We start from the raw sequence: 21,002 nt of genomic DNA on the forward strand, positions 1-21,002 counted from the left end.
ATCATGTCCACCGGTCAGCCAAACCCCTGGCTAGGTCCAGTCCGAGCATGCGCCCAGTATGTAGTCACGGAGGTGGAGCACGAAAAAGGAGCTTTTACCCGTTTGGCTCTTTGCATACAAATTTCGGTTCGATATTGCATCTGTCGTCTAGATAAAGTAGAGATCATCTTGGGAAGACCCAGCTTGCCGCTCGGGTGGCTCAAACAACATGTCATTATTGACATGTGCAGGGGCTTGGCAGTACGACGTTGTCTTCGTGACGGGCGATGGGGAGCATGCGACAGCCTGACTCCACGGAAACGCATGTGAAATCAATAACTGGGGTATCTCAGCAACTTGAAGTCAGATCTTACACCGCAGACTCAATGTGTTGATCGTAATAGGCAGATGGTCCATATCGTTGCAATTTCGATGCGAAGCAGCGTTGTCAACAGTCATCCCAAGAATAACATCACCGATTGCAGGTATTGCTGATGCAGAGGCATCGTGCCATCACAGCATCATGCAGATCCCCGCTCGCCCACCAACAAGGATCCCCGCATCTCCTCTATCTTCACCTGTAGGCTGCAGACGACGTGGGCCATATCGCAGCGTTGCGACTGCAACCAACTCCTGCTGTGCGACCAGAGATTCATAGGGCGATGGCTCTTCTCCATATCTGCGGCTTTGCCCCGCCTCCAGAGCCTGATTTTGCAAGGAATGATAAGAGATGATTGATGCCCGTTCTCAAGTTGGCGTTTGGCGTATTCGCTCACCTTCTTTTCTCTAAAAGTCATTGTGTAAACTCAAGTTTTGTTGTACAACGAGGTCTGGTCGCCATGGACACAGTCCTTTTCCCTGCCAATGGGATTATCCCTCCCTGGCAAAATCTCCTGGGCGAAGCGCAGAGCCACAAGACGAGCATTGTTCTTCTAACTCCAGCTCTGAGCTGCTTTGTGTGGTTCCTTGTCTCGTGGTCAACATCTCCCTTGAAGAAGTACCCCGGGCCATTTCTTGCAGGTAAGATACAGACCTCGACATCATGTTCCGTCCACCAGTGGAAAGGAAGTTAAGACTTACATTTCCCCTTAGGATGGACCAACCTGTGGCGTTTGTGGCATACGTACAACGCCAACTACGCGCCAACGATGAAGAAGCTCCATGATAAATATGGCCCGATCGTACGCCTAGGTCCCAACCTACTAGATATCGACATTCCCGAGTTGATCAAAATTTTGTATGGCACGGATGGAAAATGGTCTAAGGTAACATACCTGGCCTGTCAGAGGCTTTCTACTGAGGGGGCTGTGCTAAGGATCAACCAGTCCGACTTGTACAAGAACAGCAGCTCCATCATCAACGGAAAGATCACATATCACATGTTCTCAGAGACGAACAATGTCGAGCACGCGCGGATGAAGAGGCCTGTGGTGCGGCATTACTCCGTGCCCAGCGTCCTCGCCATGGAGCCGCATATGGACAGGTGCATCGACGAGTTCTGCGACCACCTGCAAAAGCGCTTCGTAAACACCGGTGAAGCTTGCGTTTTTGGCGACTGGCTGGCTTTCTGTAAGACCTCTCAAGATTACATCCCCTTGTGTGTTCCAAGGCTTACTTTTCTAGTCGCATGGGACTTTCTTGGTGCCGTCACGTTCAGCAAGAAGTTCGGGTACATGGACGAGGGCCGCGACTTCGATGGCACGCTTGCGGTGGGAGACCAGTCCATTGACTATCTCGGCCTTTGCGGGCAGATGCCTTGGATGGACTACTGGCTGGACAAGAACCCCGTCTACCCCCTCGGGCCTCCAAACCTATCGAATGTCACAAGAATCGCCGTGGAGCATTTGACCGCCCGGCTCAAGGGCGAGGACAAGAAGTTTGTTCCCGAAAAGCCCGACTTCCTGCAGTACTTTGTCGACTCGAAGGGCACCCATCCCGATATCGTGGATGAGGGAACAATCATCGGATACCTCCTCCTGAACCGTAAGCAGACATTTTGAACGTATATCCGAGCTACTTTGTTGACGTATCCTACAAACAGTCATCGCTGGAGCCGACACTACGGCAATCACAATGCGTGCCCTTTTCTACTACTGCCTCAAGAACCCTCGCATATGGAAACGCCTTGAGGAAGAAGTCGTCATAAGCATCCCCGCCGACAAGCCCGCCCCTCACGTCGCCGCCCGAGCCCTGCCCTACCTCGAAGCCGTCTGCCGCGAGACGCTGCGCTTCCATCCTGCCGTCTCCATGACCATGGAGCGCATCGTCCCGCAAACCGGCCTTGCCCTCCCAGACGGCTCCGTCGTGCCCGGCGGCTCGCTCATCGGCATGAACCCCTACATCGTCGGTCGCAACAAGGACGTCTACGGAGCTGATGCGGACGAGTACCGCCCCGAACGGTGGCTGCAACAGGACGAGGAGGACGATGAGGCGTATAAGCTACGCATGAGACAGTGGAACGCGACGGACATTGTGTTTGGCGGCGGGTCGCGCATCTGCTTGGGCAGGAATCTGAGTCTGATGGAGATTTACAAGGTTGTCCCGTCACTGATTGCGAGGTTTGAGATTGAGTTGGTGGACCCGAATGAGAAGTGGTGGACGAGCTCGCGGTGGTTTTACAGGACTCAGGGGGTGGTTTGCAAGTTGAAGAAGAGGGCGCCGAGCACTGCTTGAGCAGACAGTATGGACTTTGAGTCGGCTTGGACATCAAAGGCAGGTGGTCGAACTTGCGAGCAGGGGTTTTGTATCACAGTGGAACCACGGATGTGCTCAAAGTGTGATTCAATTATCCGCTGCTATACACAGCATTATTCAAATTGTAGGAGCAAACGTGCCATTCTTGCAGTCGAAGCCCAGCTGGGGGTTTAGATCAGGCATCGCATTCATGCAGATGAGCTTGGACTCGCTCTTGCTCTGCGGGTGAACCTTGATGTCTCTCGTCTGGAAGTTCTTGCACGACTTCTCGGTGTTGCATTCAATGATGACGGCTTCAGTGTGGGTGAGATTGGCGAGGCCAACATTGTACCAGCAAGGCTGCGAATTGTCAGCAAGACCTCAGGGGATGAGCAGAGTGGTCGGGACTTACGTCGGAAGTGCAGGATCCATCGCCAGGGCTATATGTGTTAATGTTGCCCGAGAAGTGCTCCCAAGTGAAGTCCTCCATCATGACAGACGAGTTGTTGGGCCTGTCGCCGCCAGCACTGGCCTGGTTGAAGTATGTCTGGGTGACAAAGATGGGGAAGGTCACGTTGTCGACGCGGATGTTGCTCCAGGTAATGTTCTTGGCCAGACCCTGTCCACCGATCCAGCTCTTAAAGCGAGCAGCGTACAACCCGCCCTTGACGGTGACGTCCTCGAATCGGATGTTCTGCACGTCGGCAACGGACGCGACCTTGGATCCGAGGGAGCCAACGCTCATGCCGTGCGTCTCGAAGCCGATGGTCGCGTGCTTGAAGACGACGTTGTTCGCGCCGTCGTTGATCGCAATGGCGTCGTCGCCGTTGAAGATGTTGCTGTTGATGATGGTCACGTCCTTGGCGCCGACGTCGAAGCCGTCGGTGTTGAAGGGGAACGCGCTGCTCGAGGAGCGGGCGTCGATGACGGTGTCGGAGATGGTGATGTTCTTGCCCTTGATGGAGAAGTTCCAGCCGATGGGCTTGAGGGACTTCATGTGCTTCATGACGCCGTTCTGGACGTTGAACTGCATGAGATGAGGGCGGTTGGGGGTGCCCGCCTGACCGGGCTGGTTGAGATCCCACCAGGCCTGTCCGTGCGACTTGATCCATCCGGCATGAGGCTATTCATAGTTCGGTCAGCGCGTGTTCGTGGGCAGTAAGTTCGAAGGCAAAAAAGAAGAGACGCACATCAGATGAGCCGATCCATTGCACGTTGGAACCGCCGATTTGGAACCACGTGAGGGTGCCGCCCTTCGCCTCGACAAGAGACTGCATAGCCGGAATGTCTTGAGATAAGGTCAGGTTTCCCTGCACCTTGATGATGACATTGTTCAGCTTCGCGACCAGGGGTTCGTAGACCTTGTACTCGGCGCCGGCAGGGAAGATGATCTCGGAGTTGTTGGCGCACTTGGTGAAGGCCTCAGCAATGGCAGGCGAGTCCGACGCGTTACCCTTTGAGGGGACGATCGTACATCTGTTGGCCCAGGAGGGAGCTGCAGCTGCAGGGGCCGCGAGGCATACAGCCAGCGACAACAGATGACCGTACAGCATTGTGGCGAACCAAGACTTCCGAGGATCAAGAAGCGATGAACGTGGACGTTGGCAGACACCATCAATCACACGGGGGACCGGGAGCCAAGGCGGGTGTTATAAACGCCACAAAGCTTCGGTCGATTCATGCTCCATCTTTCGGATTTGAGGGGTCGCGAACGTTGCATCTTGGACCGAAGCCTATCTGGTTTTAGCAATTTGAGTTGGGCCAGGATGACATGGGTTGCGCGGAAATGAGCCAGGTAGCACATAAGCAGCAAGGTCGAGATATGGCAAGGAGGAGGCTCTCAGTAGTGAGGGGTGGGGCCGTTGAAACCAAGGAGAGAAAACGAACGCGAGATCGGACGACCTGCTTCAATGGAGGGGGATGGTTGATGGAAATTGTTTCTCCGTTTGGAGCTGGCCTTGCAACTGATCGACCAGGCGTGCGTTCGTTGGCTCCCCCGCGCGCAGAATTGCGCTGGACTAGGATCTGGGGTCGGATGACCGGCACCTTGCGGCTCTTGTCAGGGGAAATAGGAACTTTGGTAGTCAATTATTTCACATTGAGAACCAGGAAATACTTGCATGGATGGAGAGAAGACCACGTTGGAGGACCAATGGTTCGGGAATAACATCTATGGAAGGGGGCGGGATACCGCTTGATTAGTCCGGCTATCCATCGTGGAACATCTGGAGAATATGTCCGTCTTGGCACTGGTTTGGTCTATCATAAATCCCGGTGAACTTTGCTGTTATCTCGAGAAGTCGAGCGGGCGTATTTGAATTGGTTTGCAGCTGTGTATCCTTCACTTACTCCTGCAACCTGAGCCACCCGCTCACAGACCGTTGGAAACTCCGGTCGCTCCAACGCTAAGCTGAGTCAAGCCGATCTGAGTCCGGTATCTGGCGTTGTCTCTCTCGGCGTCAGCGCCACACGCGAAGCTGCCTCTCATGTTCAAATCGTTGAATATCCAGATAATGCGCCTTGTTGTCGTTGAATCTGTGCCAGCATGGGAGGAGGCAGATGCGCGAGGGCGACTCCTTGAGGTTCTGGTCCGAGGCCGCATACCAGACGAATCGGGAGCCCAATCAATGAAACGAACACACAAATATGCAACCTTGAACAAGCCAAGTCAACATCCAAAGGCATCCTGCATGGTTTTGGCGGATGTGCAGGCAGCTGGTGGTGATGCTGTCCGTCGGCGGCGGGCTTGAGCTGGACCGACAGAGACCGAACAAAAAGAAAAGACCCAGATCCAAAATCCAGTTACTTTTGGCGACCCCCGAACCAGACTCAATCCGCTAGGCCCCACCAGTCTGAGTGGATCGGTCCTTCGAGGGTCGCAAAAAACATGCAAAAGTTTTCTCGCCGCACCAAAAGTGTGAAGCTCCGGGAACTCACGATCTTACGTAATGATTACTTACATAATCTGGATCACTGGTCGGCGCCTGCCAACGCCGCTGGGACGCCTTCATGACGGCAAGAGCCCCACACAGAGCCAAAGAGAACCTCCTACTGGCACAAGCCCGCGGTCGCACCCACCGCAAAGCTCCACGCTCGAGTCTCGTCCACCCCCCGGTCACTTTGTGGGCGACGCGCGCGACGCCTCGACTCGCCTCGCCTCGATAATTCCACCTTGCTGGCCCACGAAGTTGTTCAACTTCATGTTGACAGCTTCCCGACTTTCCCGCCGAGTCATGACGTCCGCATACGCCAATGGCTCCGCCAAGGCGGCCTACTCTTCCTCCTCCGCGACGACTACTGCTCTGAGCAGATGGAGCATTGCGGGCAAGCAGCTGCCGGCCGTTGACAAGATCAAGGCCCTGCACATTTACGATTTCGACAACACTCGTCAGTGCTCCCTACCTGTGTGTTACCCATTTGCGCCGCTGATGCTAACCCAACCCCCCCCCTTCTGTAGTCTTCAAAACCCCCCTTCCGAACAATGCAGTATGGAGCGGACCTACCATCGGCGTACTTTCCTCGCAAGATATGATCTGCAACGGCGGCTGGTGGCACGATTCCCGAATCCTCGCAGCGACCGGCGAAGGCGTCGAGGCCGAAGAGAAAAAAGCCTGGGAAGGATGGTGGAACGAGACGATTGTCGACCTGGTCAGGCTGAGCATCAAGCAGAAGGACGCTCTGTGCGTACTGCTGACGGGTCGCTCTGAGCGTGGTTTCGGCGACCTCATCAAGAAGATGATCCAGAGCAAGGGCCTCGACTTCGACATGGTGGGCCTCAAGCCCGCCGTCAGCCCGACGAACCAGGCTTTCAGCAGCACGATGCACTTCAAGCAGCTGTTCCTGACGGCGGTCATGGAGACTTACAAGAACGCCGACGAGATCCGGATCTACGAGGACCGCCCGAAGCACGTCAAGGGTTTCAGAGACTTCATGGCGGACTACAACCGCAGACAGACCATCAACGCTACACGCACCCGCGGACCGATCACAGCCGAGGTGGTGCAAGTGGCCGACCTGTCTACGACGCTGGACCCTGTCATTGAAGTTGCAGAAGTACAGCACATGATCGACCTCCACAACGCGGAGATCGCCAAGCAGCCCATCGATGTACGTCCCCAGAGGCTTCAGATCAAGAAGACAGTCTTCTTCACAGGCTACATGATCAAAAAGGAGGATACTGCACGGCTGGTGAAGCTCGCTCAGATCCCGTCTGGCATGCCTGATCAGGAACTGAAGCATCATGCTAACAATATCCTCATTTGCCCACGCCCGTGCCCAGCGAGCATCTTGGAGAAGGTTGGTGGCATGGGTGCCAAAGTGACCTGGCAAGTTAGCGGTCTGGGATGCTACGAGAACAGCATTTGGGCAGCCAGTCTCCGACCCGTCCCTTTTCAGACAAAGTTCCATACTGACAACCCGATTCCCTTGGTCGTACTCGCACTTCGCAAGGGCGCCCGTCCCGTCGACGCTGGTAAAATAGACAACTGGCTACCCGTCCCTCAGGACAAAGCGTTGGTATTCGAGACCACTATTGGCGAGAAGATGATTCTTCGCATTGAGCCCGAGGACCCCCACGAGGATGAGTACGAGTCCCTCTTCGCCAACAAGTCTTCTAAGAGAAAGCACGATGGAGGGGACTACTCCCGTGACCACCGACGTGCTCCGTACAACGGCCGCAACGAACGCCGAGACTTCCACTCTGGACGTGGCCGGGGCAGTGGCGGCGGCTTCCGTGGTGGTAGGGGTGGTGGCAGAGGTCGCGCTAAGGGCGGACGTGGACGCGGAATGCATGGCTACCGCTCTCTGGACGACGTCGATCGTAATCAGCAAGGCGGCTACAGCCAGCCGGTCGACTACGATGACTCCAACTACCCCTCACTTCCTGCGGCACCGGCACAGCAACAGGGTGGTTTCTACGGCCAACAGCCGCAGTACCAGGCTCCCTACAACGCTGCATGGTCCACGGGACCTCCACCAAATGCGCCAACTGGGCCAGCCCCAACGGGACCACAGGGACGTCCCATGGGAGGCGGCGGTGGCCCTAATTACGGCGGTGGCGGCGGGAGCGACTTACAGAACTACTACTAGAAGAAGAGGAGGTAGATCGCTCTGTCGCTTTCGCATGAAGCGGGCATCACTGGAGTTTCGTCGGTCGGGACGGCTTTCGGACATATGGATCGATTCAAACAACTGTCGTATATGATGGGTTGCGGCCGCCGAGGCCAACACCTTTTTTTTTTGGTCGGACAAACACAAAAACGGGGAGACGAAAAGGACATTGTTATGTGGGAATTTGCATGTTTATGCAGGACTAGCTTGGCGTCTGGCGGCTATGCTTTGAGATGATACCTTTAATTGCAATGGAGCAAGTCATTCTGAGACCATCAACCGACCTGTGCTGTTCACCGTGACATTTGACTTCCTCACGATACCTTGAACTTTTACTCTATTTTGCTATTTTGGATCTGCTCTATCGGCAGCTGGACAACGCGCTCGACATGTCTATGACGGCTGCTTTTCAGGCTGCTGTTCAGGCCCCGTTCGCGCTTGAAGCCGATGCGCGACTGCCTCTCCTCTTCCTCTTGGGGGGACACAAGACCTACTCGTCGTCCTCGTCAGAGTCCTCCTCGGCATCCTCGAACCACTCAATCAGCGCCTTGCACTTCTCCTTGAGCGTGCCCATGCCCTCGCCCTCCTCCGCCCTCGCGTCCTCCCACCACGCCATGATGCCCTCCTCCTCCAGCACGTCCAGGCTGTACAGCTTCTGGAGCGTGGCGGCGAGCAGGACGCCGGCGCGCGTCTGCTCGAGATTGCGCGCGCCGAGGAGCGCGCGTTGCAGCGCGAGGACGAACTCGACCTGCTCCTTCTCGTTGTCGCCCTCGTCGCCGGCGACGCCGACCTCCATGACGAACTTGGCGGCGCCGCTCTTGGAGGCGAACGCCTTGTCGGCGGCCTTGGCGGGCTCGAGGCCGCCGTGTTCGGGCTCGAGGAGCTCGGCGGCGCGGCGGCCGAAGGCGACGGCGACGGCTTTGCGCATGGAGACGTCCGAGGCGTCGTTGGCGAGGCGGAGACCCATGAACTCGAGCTTGGCGGAGTCGAAGTCGCCCGAGTCGGCGCGGAGGGCGTCGAGGAGGCCGTGGATTGCGTCGTGGTGGAAGCCGGACTTGCCTGCGGAGTCGTCTGAGACGAAGGAGTCGGTGCGGGCGCGGTCGGCGAAGGGGGTGAAGCCCTCGTCGTCGGATTCTTCGATTTCGGAGGAGAGGGTGGAGACGGAGGAGGTGGAGAGGTTGAGGTGGGCGAGGTTGTAGATGAGGGAGCGTTGGAGGATTGAGGGGTCCTCATCGTCTGCATCTTCGGCTTCGGGGTCAACGTAGCGCGCACCCTTGCCGGAAGCGCCGACGAGCGATGTGTCTGGGTCGACCGGAGAGCCGTTGTATGTGGTGACCGCGAGGACGGCGTTCTCGGGGATTTTGGTGTTTTCGCTAATTGTAACGCCGTATGAGATGAGACAGCCGGCGTCGACTGAAGCACCCTTGCCTATAACGCTGGAGTCGGCGAGAATGGATCTCGTCACTACCGCACCATCCTCGATACTGGCGTCGTCCCAGATAAAGCTGTTCTCGATGCGGACGTTCTTTCCGATCCTGCACCGCCTGCCAATAATGCTGTCGGTCACTCTGCTCCCCGCGCCTACACTCGTGCCCTGGCCAAGGATGGATCTGGCGAGTGAGCTGTCCGGCGCCAAGACTGTACCGTCCTCGATTGAGACCGCGCCAGCCGTCATCTTATACGTCTGTCCAGGGATCACATTGCAATCGGGAACAAAGGGAAACGTCCAACGGCCGAGGACGTCTCTGCTGATCGACTCGTACATTTGCAGATTGTTTGCGCGCGCGGCGTATCCGTCCTCCAGCACCTCAGCGTAGATGGCCTTTCCGTTCAGCTCCCAGTCCTTGAGCACGCCGTGCAGGAAGTTTCGCCTGGGAAGCTCGTAGTCGAAACTCTCAGACCATAAAGCCAGCACTTCGGGGGTGCAGATGTCGATTCCGGCATCGATCAGGTCCCCGCGGATCTCGAAATCGGTGGAAAGCTCGTCGACAACTGCAGGGTCCAGAGACATGTAGTGGTCGCTCTGGAGGGGGTTCGTCTCGTCGTAGTGTAGGCATCGTTTCGTCTTGGAGTCCATCACGAAGACGGGGTTTACCGCGTTCGGCTTTGTCCTGTGCTCCTCGGCGCCGCCTGACCTGAGCACCACGGTCATGATGTTCGTCGCAGAGACCTCCTTGCGCGCCTTGTGTGACTTGAGAGCAGCGTCGAGAGAGATGTTCGAGACGACATCGCCGTGTACCAAGATGAAGTCGCCATCCATAATGCCTCGGCCATCGAGGTCGCGGAGGAAGTCGCCCACGGATCGGGCATCGGAGACGCGGATGAACTGCAGGCTGGTGAAGGGTGTGCGGATCGACAGTGGCGACCAGCGGGAGGTGTTGATGTAGTTCTCAATCTGCTCAGAGTGGGAGCCGCAGTAGATGTAGACCTCCTGGACGCCGTTCATGGCGAGGAACTCCAGGGTGTACTCGATGAGGGGCGTGTTCGCGAGAGGGAGGAGACACTACCCCGCGGGCGAGGGGTTAGCCGGCGTCGCATGGGCTCGACAATCGTACAGACGACTTACTCTTGGCTTCTCGACCGAAAAAGGAGCAAACCGGTCCTGGAACGAGTCGGCGATCACCTGCAATGGCGCGCGGCGTGGTTAGCGACCCTGAAGACTCACCCGGGCTTCTGCCCCACCATATGACGCTTGCGGGCTGCGAACTTACCACGGCCTGCAAGACGTCCTCCCGCTTGCCCTCGGCGGCCTTGCCGGACTTCTTGCCCTTGCCGGCGCCGGATGCTTTTCCCTTTTGCTGCGACATGATCTGTTGAAGTGGATCGCGGGGGGTTCGGCGCTTTTCAGGGAGAGAGGGAGGGGGGGAATCTGCTCTGTCGCGAGTGAGTCAAAGCAATCCCACAGCTTGGGTGTTGGAAATTTAAGGTGAGTCAACTGCTCCGATGCGGGGTGGGCCGTGCGCTAACCCTCTCTCGGTGTGCCTCGGTCAGTGTATCTCACCGAAATGTCACTGGCAACTTCATCAGATGAATGCGATTGCGACAAGCCAGATTCGAGACGAATGATTTGGGTTTATTTGAATATTATTCATCTCAACCTACCGCACGCTTAGTTCGGACCAAATTGACAAGAAATGTGACGCAATGTAGGCGACCCTCCAACCCTTGCGGTTTTCTTCTTAACTTGATGCAAGCCACAACTTATAAGAGGCAAGAAGAGAAGGGTCTTAGGTTCCGCGTTCTTTCGCAACGGCTTTTTTTCTCAGATACAACTTCTTTGTATTTCAAATTGTTTGATCTGCAACTCGAGACACTCATCTTCAAGGCTCATCATCCAGCATTCGATTCGTGGCACACAAGCAGCATCCGATTCCAGCTACAAATCCTTCAATATGTCTCCCTCCACCATTCGCTTCCTCGTTCTTTCCGACACTCACCATACAGGTTTCCCAGATCCAGCGACGCTTCCAAAAGCAGATGTCACTCTCCATTGCGGGGATCTAACCATGAGAGGCGGGCTTTCAGAGTATAAACCCACTGTCGAGCGACTTTCAGCATGCAACGCCGAGCTCAAGCTCGTCATCCCCGGAAACCACGACTTGACTCTCGATCAACACTGGTGGACGCGCCACTGCCAGGAAGAGGACGCAGACCCCGACGACCATAACAAAGCCCGAGCCATGTTCGATTTCAAGACGACCGGCATTCGGCTGCTCGACGAAGGAAATTGCACCTTTACGTTGCGAGATGGACGATCTTTCACAATGTACGCGTCGCCATACATACCATATTTCTGCGACTGGGCTTTCGCGTATGGCTCACAGGAGGATCGCTTCGGCCCCAATGCTGTCAACCCAATCCCAAAGGGCGTCGATGTCGTTGTCACACATGGTCCGCCTCGGGTGCCACACGACGACTGTTTTCTCGATCAGATCCAGGAAGGCAAGTTCATCGGTTGCTCCAAGCTATGGACTGCCATTCGACGCACTCGACCGCGCCTTCATTGCTTCGGACACGTACACGAGGGTTACGGGGCGAAGGCTGTGAGATGGAGGAGCAAAGAGACAGCTGTGAATTGGGCCACCGAGGCCAAACCACCATTTGATCTTTCGAACGCTGCCAAAGGAGAAAGCGGTGCTCTGGTTGTTAGCAGCGAGGGCGAGACGCTGCTTGTCAACGCTGCTATCATGGATAACCAGTATGATGCCAGAAACCAACCCCTGATAGTTGACTTGGAATCGTCACGAGCTTCACTTTGAAGGGCAAACGTAGAAGCGGAGCCAGGGGTCGAAAGTATAAATAGTCATTGCCAGACCAGCAGGGTGGTGATGGTCAAGTATGTAGTCTAATAGCCTCGCGAGATTTTGAAAATACTACTGCAAATTTTCTTCCAGGAAGAGCCTACTATAACAAACAAGCCGTTCAAGTAGTGCTATACAGGCATTCTGCTTTCCGAATAGGTCCAAGTGGCCATCAAAGTGGAAATAACCGGATAGACGAGGAGCAATAAAAGAGGCGGCAATGAAAAGACGTCAGAAGGACAATGGCGAAGTCATCTCCCGTTCAATCTCGAGGTGCCGCGCAAGGGGAAGCTGACGGCTCAAGACTATTCCCTCCTTGGATATGCCAGAAACGCAGAGGTACCCAGTCGTTCCCGTACGTGCTCAACGACTTCGACATCCTCAGGTGGATGGATCTTCTCGTATCTGGCCAGATTGTCAGGGAGCAACAACTGCTTGTGGACGGTGGATTTGGTCTTGTTGGGGCCGGCGTAGGTAGTCATGACTTTGGAAAACATCCTTGGTGTTATGTCAGTTCCGCTGAAAGAAAATATTTGGTGATGGGGAACAAGCACACCGGGTCTCTTTGAGAAAAGGACCCATGGTCTTCGTCGACGAGTCTACCTTGTTTCGATCTACCTTGATTTGTTCAACAGACTGGTCAAGATCTGATGCTTTGCGCTTGAGCGAGACTTCAGGAGAAGCCATGATGACTCTTGACGTTGCGGCGCTGCATTATCCTTGTAGGTGGGTGAAGAATCAGGCGGAGGTTTGAAGGAAGAAGTTCTCGTTTGGGTCCAGCCGTCTGAGTATAGCGGTCTTAGGCAGGCGGCTTCTGTTTTCCATTGCCGAGGAAGGTGGCCGTTTGCTTTGAGGCTCCTTCCTGTCTTCCCACCCATGCTCCTTCCCGATGAACGCTCACCACCTTTCATGAAACCCTGCCATACCCAACCCACTTCTTCTCCTCTTCTCCTCACCTTTTCTTCAACTCATCACCAAAATCGTCGCCAAGATGAGGCCTGAAAAGCGACCTGCGCCGGACGGCGATGACAATACCGATGATGGCAAAAACATTGGCAACGTCGGTATCTTCGGCAGCAGCAAATTCGGTCCGTTCAACGTCACCGAATCCCCCGCTCCCAAGAAAGCCAAGCCGGTCGTCAAAAGCAAGAAGACTCCAGTGGTCCTGATGCCAGTCCATTCGTTCCATCCACGACGCCCAGAGGACTGCGTGAACCCTGCGTGGGAATCGGCAGGTGAGACTTGACTTCGCTGCCTGTCTTGAGAGCTGCCTGACATTTTCTACGTACAGATTGAGCAAGAGCATCGTCGCTATCCGCGCGGGACCCGACAGAGAGACCTTCTTTGTCCATCCACACTTGCTCATGGGATGCAGCGAGTTCCGCAGACAGCTAGGCACGGTGGCCAACGGTGTCACAGAGATCGATCTCCCAGACGAGGACTCCGACATCATCAGCTTGATGATATTTTGGTGCTATGAAGGTAAATTGCCTTCTCTGAAGTTCTCTCAACAGCAGGAACCTGCTTTGGGGGGTGCAGATGCCACCAACAAAGATACCCCAACTCAGCCATCACGAGGACCCATGACCACTGAGAGAAACGTAAGCGTTACCACGGTCGGAGACAAACTCGAAGCTCCCAAGTTATTCGTTCCTGATGTCTTCTCATGGAACGCCTATCTTGGCGGGACGGGTTCCAGTCCACGCAAACCGTTCCGGCCTGAGTTTTATCAACTCAAAATACTCAAGTTGGCCATCATGGCAAGCAAGAAGGACTGGCCCGAGCTCTTCCGGAGTGCAATGAGAATTTACTGCAAGGGCGAGTTGCAGTTCAACCGGACTTGCCCCGCTGTCTGGCACATCGACGCAGTTTGTACCTTCAACGCCCCGAGAGAGGTGAGCGGGCTCATGATGGACTACGCCAGATGAATTTTTGACAGGCACGGCACGCTCTTCACCTTCGCCAACAATACAACCATGTTTGGGTTGACCTTCGGCAGTAAACCAAACCCGTCTGTGTCGAAGTTCATGGCCGAGCTTCGCACAGTGGAGAAATACAGCAAGGTTCCCAGCGAGAACCCGCTTCGCCAATACGCGCCCCCAGCTGAGGATGTTGGCAACAATGATGATAGCAGCAAGGAAGGAAGTGGGCAGGTCTGAGTACAAGGAACATGGAGCCGCCAACTTCTAGATGAGCACATGGAAGCATGCAATGCTAAGCAAAGGTTCTGAACAAGACTGAGCAACGTTGAAAGAACGTTCTTAATGCCCTTACCACACATGTGAGGAGAGTTGCGCAAAGCTGAAGGACTATACTATCAGCTACGCACGCGAGGAATGGGTAAAAGCCAACTGAAAAAGTGTATCGATAACATCGGAAGCAGACAGAACCAAGATTACTGATCAGGACAAATATTTTACCAAACATGAACCCTCTCCAGCCCGATTTCATGGTTTGGGAAGACCAGCACCGGAGCAATCCAACCCCAGACTGCGTTCCATGGCCAAGACTTTTGATCGAAAGGGAGATAAGATTCGAGCGATTCTTGGGGTTCAAAACACGCAAAACACACGCCCTCGCCCATTCACTTGAGGCAGGCGGAAAACACGGGGCAGGACGAGGGGAAGGGAGGAGAGACAATAAGCAACGCGGAGCCGGGCGTTCGACTCATATGTGGTGGACCACTCTGTCCAAGACAAGACCAAGTGACAGAGTTTGTTATCCAACAACGTCAAGAAGGCCTATTATACTATTCAGGAAAAGCATGTCTCGGGGTCTGAACGCTCCCCCTCTCGCGCAGAATGTTGGACCAAGGCGGCACGCGAGCCTTCTGCCCACTGCGCAACGCTTTCCCCAGTCTCCCTAGCATAGATACAATAGGGCCCGGCAATGTGGCCTGATCCGTGAGCAAGTTCCGAGCCCTTGGGTCCAGCTGGATTGCAGCCTTGACTGAGACGTTTTGCAAGCCACGAAGATTACTACAATGCGCGAAAGACTCGGGTTGGCGGGGGATATTGGGGTGGCAGATATATCTGAGTCGCTTCACAGGTTAAGGATATCACGAGGTTGTTCTCCATAGGCGGCAAGTGCCGTCAAGCATGTGCCATTGTCGACTGTTGTCTTGTGTGCCATACTACTCTTGGTCTGCATTGTGAAGCGTCATTCCATGCGAGATATCGCGCTCGTCTACGATGAGAAAATCCCGGCGGCTGAGGTCTGAGTATTGAGCGCAAGGCAATCTCGATGAGACCCACTGGATCTCGAAGAACTGCGGACCTGATGCCATGTGAAGGGTCTCAATCTGACCCCACCTGAATTGGGGTTTCCTAGCACTGATCTGTCCGGCGACCGTTCCCGCCAGCAGTGAGCGTTTGGCGCCGCATCCCCAACGGTGTCGTGAAGTTCGATATCGAGGTCGAGACCCTTGGGTCTAGACGCTGCCGCGAAGCGCGGTTGAACTTGAACTGCAGCGGTCTGCAGCGTTCTCGGACGGGGGTCCAGTTCGGATCCGGCGGGCTTTTTTGGCGAGGGTTGTTTTCGGAAACGCCAATGTCGATCCCCTGCTCATTTTACGGGATCCTTCCCATGTTCCGTCTCCAACAAATGGGACGCGCGCAAAGGGGAAAGGGAAAAAAAAGAGGCGCTACACATGAGGCCGCCGGAAAATACCCGACGGCGCTGCACACAGTTCGGTTCAACACGGTCGCCATCGAAATGGCGCGCGGACGAGGAAGACGTGCGCATTCATTCCTCAGACAAGATCTGATGGTTCTGGTCCCTGAATGCGCGATGTCACGAACTGGCGGTCCTCCAGAGACGAAATAACCAATGTCCAGCGGCCAAATGAAAATGATTGCTCCGTCACCCTCCTGAACGCTCCGTTCAGTTTCGCGCCAATTGGGATCACCCCCCGGCAGCTGTGACGGATGGGAACGGGGACCCCCCGTCAGTTACTCACCTGACGCTGCGAAAAATCTTGACCGTCCCGCCTCATCATTTCTCTGCGTCTCCCATCGGTGCGGGAGATCTATCCTGGTCCTGGGCGCCAAGGCTCACGGTGTGGATGGTGTGACCGTGCAGAACTGTCCAGCGTCCCCTCAATTGCGTCATACTGGAGCCAACTTTGATGGGACAGGCCGGCTTGGAGGGTTGTATTCCTCAGATGCTAACTTCAGCCTCCATCAGCATGTGTCCCATGTTTCGCTCGGACATCCATGATGGCTTCAAGCCCAGACGGGGAGGAAACAAGAAGCTTCAGCTGGCAGGCAGGCTCTGGTCTTGTCTTGTCTTGTCTGGTCTGGTCTGTACATGGGCAAAAATAGCGAGAAAGCTAGCAGGCCAACAGCTTAAACTGGCAGCAACTGCGTCACTCTCCAGCATGCTTTGACGACATCCCAGCGGTCTTTTTAGGAGCGTTGAGCCCTTGGCGTCGCCGTCGCTCCGTCCAACTTCTTGGTTTGCCGATCTTGGCGCCGGATGGTATGCTGTCCGTTTCGGAATTCGCCTGGAGACTGCTCTCGCGGGCGACTGGTGCTAGGACGTGCCGCGGATGGGTCCTTATTCTGCTGGTCCCCTCCGCTGAACCCCTCAAAATCAACCGGCCGACGCTTTTTTCCCCTCTTTGAGTCCCTTGCATTGGTCGAGCTCCAACTAAGGGGGATTCATCGCGTGTGTCCTTCCAACTGGGTCAGCGCAACGCTGTATAGCGTAGCGTAGCCATAGCCGTCTGAACTATTGGAGGCAGCTAAGCTTGACTCTGTGCTCGGTTCAAACCGACACAAATGTACCAAGGAACTGGGTTTTGGATGACATCTGTGCCGCAAGTTTCGAGTCAGGACTCGAGAACGAATTACGTCGCACGCGTTGGCGAACACGCGGCGGTCCTCCACCAAAATTTAAATGGCTTCTGCGAACATGCGCGTTAAAGCTTACCCCGGATGGTAGATTGGGATCAGCAAATCTGCGACCGAAGATGAGCAAACTGCGTCGCATTGTCAGCGAGATTAGGGGACATAAGGCCCAAGCTCCGAACTGTAACTGCTGTTGAGTCTTGCGATTCAGCCGCTGCCGTTCATAATTCGCAGAAATGCGACTAGATTACGACAGAAGCCCTGATGCGAGGAAAGCACAGTAGAACGGCGATGCGGATAATTTGCGACTTCCTTATCATCGGGACCGATGAATGCACGCCGGCTTCAGGTGGAAGGATGCCCCCCAGCCCGGAAGGAGGCAGCGCCACAGCGTGGCACCGCTTGTCCTGTCAGCCCGTGTCGCCCGTCAGATTTTGGCCGCACGGCACACTCAGAGACCATTTTGGGACGTCTTGGAAGATCCATTTAATCAAGGCTGGCCAATCTGGAGGCAGCCATCGCGGATCGTTGCCACATTGATGGCCCTGGATGGTTGGGCGGAGGATAGGCCACTCGCCGTCAGGTTGCCAAATCCACATCCATCCACATTGCTGTCCACTCGGCGGCCATGTTGACCGCACAGTACGAAGGGTCCATGTCTTTTTGCTAGGCCGAGGGTCTCTCGGCTGGACATTTTCGTCTTTGACCGCCAATACACGGCTCTCTGCGGAACGTGGGGATGCGACAATATCAGATCCAAGAAGCGCAAAGCTACGACTGTCTTGTTCGAGGAGGCCTGCTGGGCTGAGGGAAATCACATTGGAATGCGGCGACGGAAACAACCAGTGTTCAAAAAAATTTGAGCCCGTCGAGCTCGGGCAACAGACCGAGGCGTTCATAGGTCAGGAGGCAAGGGGTTCTGCTTTTTTGGATGGCGGCGCGACCAAGACACTCAGTGCTTTGGTGAACAGCCATCGAGCAGCACGGCATGCGGGAGGTTTGCCTGTTGGAATTTCTTCTGGGGCGTCGTAGGCGTCGTCTGGGTTCCGCCGCCGTCGGCGCTGGCTCCGAGTCCCCTATGTCTCGGGCTCCCTGGTTGTCTCGCGTGCGCTACTCATCTGGATCGCCTTGTGGAGTCCGTACCGGACTCAGGTTGTAGTGGTCGAGGTGGACGAGACGTTATACTGTAGTCATTACTGTGGCCGATGGCCAAGTCCAGGGTCCAGCACGGAGCCGTCCGGGATATAGACGATGTTGAGAGAGAGTATGTTTTCCCCTGACGAGCAGATCAGCTTGATAGTAAGGTTATTCTATGGCTTGCAGGGTGTTGAGCCAAACCTTGAGCTACCGGCCGACGTTGGGAAACTCTTGAATTGCATTGTCCTACGTAAGAACGCATAGAACGCAGTACCTTACATCAGGATGGGACGAAAAGCAATAGCCGGAGCCGTGTTGCGGTCTGCGGGCTGCGGACACGGGCTGGGAAGTCGTCGCCGTCTAATCGTCGGCAAGGTCTGCTCAACTCGGCCAAGCGGGCGACCGCCTCATTCATCACTGCTCAACTCGCGTCTGGCCTGATGCCGGAGCATGCACGTAGCGCGGTGCAGTCAGGTCGGAGACTAGTCGGAACCACGAACCGGGGATGTCCTGACAGAAGTGCAACACGATACGGTGAAAACACCCCATAGTGAGATGGATATGGGTTCCTTGAGGTTTGTCTGAGGTTCTGGATAGGTAACATCAGAAGTTGCCTCGAGCTCGCTGTCGGTAACGAAGGTGTCAACGCAAATGGAAGGCAGAAGTCGTCGGTCGCAGGCCGACATTGTCAATCATGAGCAAGGTTTCTGGCGTCTGTGGTGTCTGGCAAGTCAAGTCTGGGAAGGAGCTCTGCAAGATGCCCCCGGGCCTGCCTGACGTCTGTGGTCAAATGGGTGCGGGCGGCGAGGAAGGGAACAGGGACGGGAAGGCGTTCCTGAGTGGCGGACAAGGTGGCCGAGGTACTTCCGAAAAGTAGCACAAAGTACAGTATGAGGTCATTGTTTCCGACACGGATCAGCAGTGGGCACCTGCAGCCGGCAGCAACTGGAGACGTCCCAGCTGTGGAGAAGGCTGCAGCTCGGTTTCGACGAATGGGAGGATGAAAGCACGAGGGCTGATCCACGCTGCGGGTGCCGTCTGTCCCCATCGCAGCTTGACCACTTCCAGTGCAACCTGGGCACCTGGCTTGTCCACCGCGGTGTCAAATGGGATTGGGATAGGGATAGGGACAGGCACAGGCACAGGGCTGGCTGAAGGCAGGGCCTCTCTCTCCAGTCTCCCTGATGGCGACCGGGACGCTGGACGGCAAACTGGAGAAGCCTGAGGCGAAGGTGACAGCGAACGCCGAGTCTAGCCAGCAGTTCGGGCTCCAGTGGGTTTTTGATAGTCGTGAGAGTCGTGGTGTCTACCTTAGTACGTGTTGCACAGAGGGCCACTTAGTAAAAGCACCTGAGCAGTGATTGTGCAATGGGCAGTAGGACAAGTTGTGCTGCACATCTGACGGGTCTTGATTGTCATAATATGTATAGAGGTATCCCGTACACAAATCACAAATCAAGTCAACCACGTTCGCCCGTTCATTAGAGCAAGTGCAGGTGCACCCCGCCTGCCCCACGACACACACCCACCCAGGGCACGCAGCACCACGCCTGGCAGCTCCAGTGGCAGTGGCACCCGCCGCCCGCCGCCCGCACCGCACCCGCTTCCGCACCACGCAGCAGCAATCTGAGGAACCGAGGATTCCTTACCTACCTACCTAGGTACCTTCCCTTGCCTCGTCCGCCCTGCCATCTGCACTTGCACTGCACCTCACACACTGCAGCACAGCACCCAGCACCTAGCACCCAGCACCCAGCACGACAGCCTGCCCTGCTTGCCTTGCCCCCCCGCGGAAGTCTGAACCTCACTCAATCGGCGAGGCAGAAACCTCCCGCCCTCCAGCGCCCGAGAGAGTGGGAGGAAGCGAACCTACCTGAGGTACCTTACCTTGCCTGGCGACTCGGCCGTCACGTCTCCCCCAGGGCCCCAGTCCCGGTCGCCCCCATTTTCATCAATCTAAGAAATCCCATTCCATCTCCCGTTTTGGAGCCCCCAATACGCTACAGGCGCGAACCAGGAACAGGCATCGGGGCAAATTCGCATCTCGCAGACTGTTCCACGGGCACTCAAAGGCTGCAGCACTGCAAATTCCAACATACGAATTCCCATCCCTCCCTCCACCGTGTTTCCCTTCTCGTCCAGCCGACCCGACGGCTCCTAACTCCCTCCTCATCCTCCTCACTCATTACTCAGTATCTGTGTGTGACCTGCCAGGCTGCGATAGACAAGACACCTATCCAGCGGCACTTCTCCCGATAGCCTTCGGCTCTCGCTTTCCGCCCACTGTTTTCCAATTCGCGATTCTCATCGTTGTCGTATTGCATTTGCGCCTCGCATCCGCCCACAGTCCCCAGCATCCATCTCCGACAACACTCACCTGTGCCCTGCATCACGCGAATCGCCAGGGTTGAATTCTTCCCTGCTGCCTCGCATTCGTTCTGCTTTCTGAGCCTGAGCAGTAGCAGCACCCAAGAACCGGGCAGGCAAAGGCGATAACATCGACGACGACGCCAGCGGCTGCGGCTGCGGCAGTACGAGCGCGAACGGCAACACCAGCGCCAGCATCAGCACCAACACCACCACCACCCAATGGGAACCGGTACCAGTTCACGCGCCGCCGCCCAGCGCTAGATCAAAGTACAAAGTACCCCATCACCAAGCAGAACCAGCAAAGCAACATCCATCCACCATCATCCACACAGAACGCAGCAAGCACACAGCACAGCACAGCACAGCACAGCACCGCACCGTCACACAACTCACACGCACACCTCATCCCCCGTCTCCTCTCCTCCTCTCCTCCTCTCTCGTCCAACAGCAGGCCGCCAAATCCAATTCAACCCCATTCCCTGTCGGGCCACCCAAGTCACTCAAGTCTCCCAAGTCACCCACACCCCTCCCCCCTTGACCCCCGTCCGTCCCCGTACCTCCCTCTCCCTCGGCGGCCGGGTCC

At 55.9% G+C, this 21,002-nt stretch overlaps 7 protein-coding genes across 7 annotated transcripts; 4 read left to right on the forward strand and 3 right to left on the reverse strand.

Moving 5' to 3' along the window:
* Positions 1-818: 818 nt before the first annotated feature.
* On the forward strand, positions 819-2,652 carry vrtE (Cytochrome P450 monooxygenase vrtE; the record flags this gene model as incomplete). Its single annotated transcript, XM_037321726.1, has 5 exons — positions 819-999; positions 1,072-1,244; positions 1,305-1,548; positions 1,603-1,962; positions 2,021-2,652. The coding sequence occupies 5 exons, from the start codon at positions 819-821 to the stop codon at positions 2,650-2,652; spliced, it is 1,590 nt and encodes a 529-aa protein (XP_037178989.1).
* Positions 2,653-2,790: 138 nt separating this feature from the next.
* On the reverse strand, positions 2,791-4,205 carry pgxC-1 (putative exopolygalacturonase C; the record flags this gene model as incomplete). The annotated part of the gene is made up of 3 exons (XM_037321727.1): positions 2,791-3,012; positions 3,065-3,775; positions 3,843-4,205. The coding sequence occupies 3 exons, from the start codon at positions 4,203-4,205 to the stop codon at positions 2,791-2,793; spliced, it is 1,296 nt and encodes a 431-aa protein (XP_037178990.1).
* A 1,680-nt stretch (positions 4,206-5,885) lies between these two features.
* CGCA056_v006478 (Uncharacterized protein) lies at positions 5,886-7,740 on the forward strand (the record flags this gene model as incomplete). Its single annotated transcript, XM_037321728.1, has 2 exons — positions 5,886-6,039; positions 6,110-7,740. The coding sequence occupies 2 exons, from the start codon at positions 5,886-5,888 to the stop codon at positions 7,738-7,740; spliced, it is 1,785 nt and encodes a 594-aa protein (XP_037178985.1).
* A 511-nt stretch (positions 7,741-8,251) lies between these two features.
* On the reverse strand, positions 8,252-10,568 carry tif225 (putative translation initiation factor eIF-2B subunit epsilon; the record flags this gene model as incomplete). The annotated part of the gene is made up of 3 exons (XM_037321729.1): positions 8,252-10,264; positions 10,328-10,384; positions 10,473-10,568. The coding sequence occupies 3 exons, from the start codon at positions 10,566-10,568 to the stop codon at positions 8,252-8,254; spliced, it is 2,166 nt and encodes a 721-aa protein (XP_037178986.1).
* Positions 10,569-11,153: 585 nt separating this feature from the next.
* Positions 11,154-12,020, forward strand: MPPED1 (Metallophosphoesterase domain-containing protein 1; the record flags this gene model as incomplete). The annotated part of the gene is made up of 1 exon (XM_037321730.1): positions 11,154-12,020. The coding sequence occupies one exon, from the start codon at positions 11,154-11,156 to the stop codon at positions 12,018-12,020; it is 867 nt and encodes a 288-aa protein (XP_037180306.1).
* A 341-nt stretch (positions 12,021-12,361) lies between these two features.
* On the reverse strand, positions 12,362-12,749 carry CGCA056_v006481 (uncharacterized protein; the record flags this gene model as incomplete). The annotated part of the gene is made up of 3 exons (XM_037321731.1): positions 12,362-12,367; positions 12,422-12,560; positions 12,619-12,749. The coding sequence occupies 3 exons, from the start codon at positions 12,747-12,749 to the stop codon at positions 12,362-12,364; spliced, it is 276 nt and encodes a 91-aa protein (XP_037180305.1).
* Positions 12,750-13,053: 304 nt separating this feature from the next.
* Positions 13,054-13,990, forward strand: CGCA056_v006482 (uncharacterized protein; the record flags this gene model as incomplete). Its single annotated transcript, XM_037321732.1, has 2 exons — positions 13,054-13,283; positions 13,354-13,990. 2 exons carry the CDS (start codon positions 13,054-13,056, stop codon positions 13,988-13,990), a joined length of 867 nt encoding a protein of 288 aa, XP_037180308.1.
* Between the last annotated feature and the right edge of the window lie 7,012 nt (positions 13,991-21,002).

The sequence above is a fragment of the Colletotrichum aenigma genome, assembly GCF_013390185.1.
Source record: "Colletotrichum aenigma strain Cg56 chromosome Unknown KSG_Cg56_contig04, whole genome shotgun sequence".
Classification (NCBI taxonomy): domain Eukaryota; kingdom Fungi; phylum Ascomycota; class Sordariomycetes; order Glomerellales; family Glomerellaceae; genus Colletotrichum; species Colletotrichum aenigma.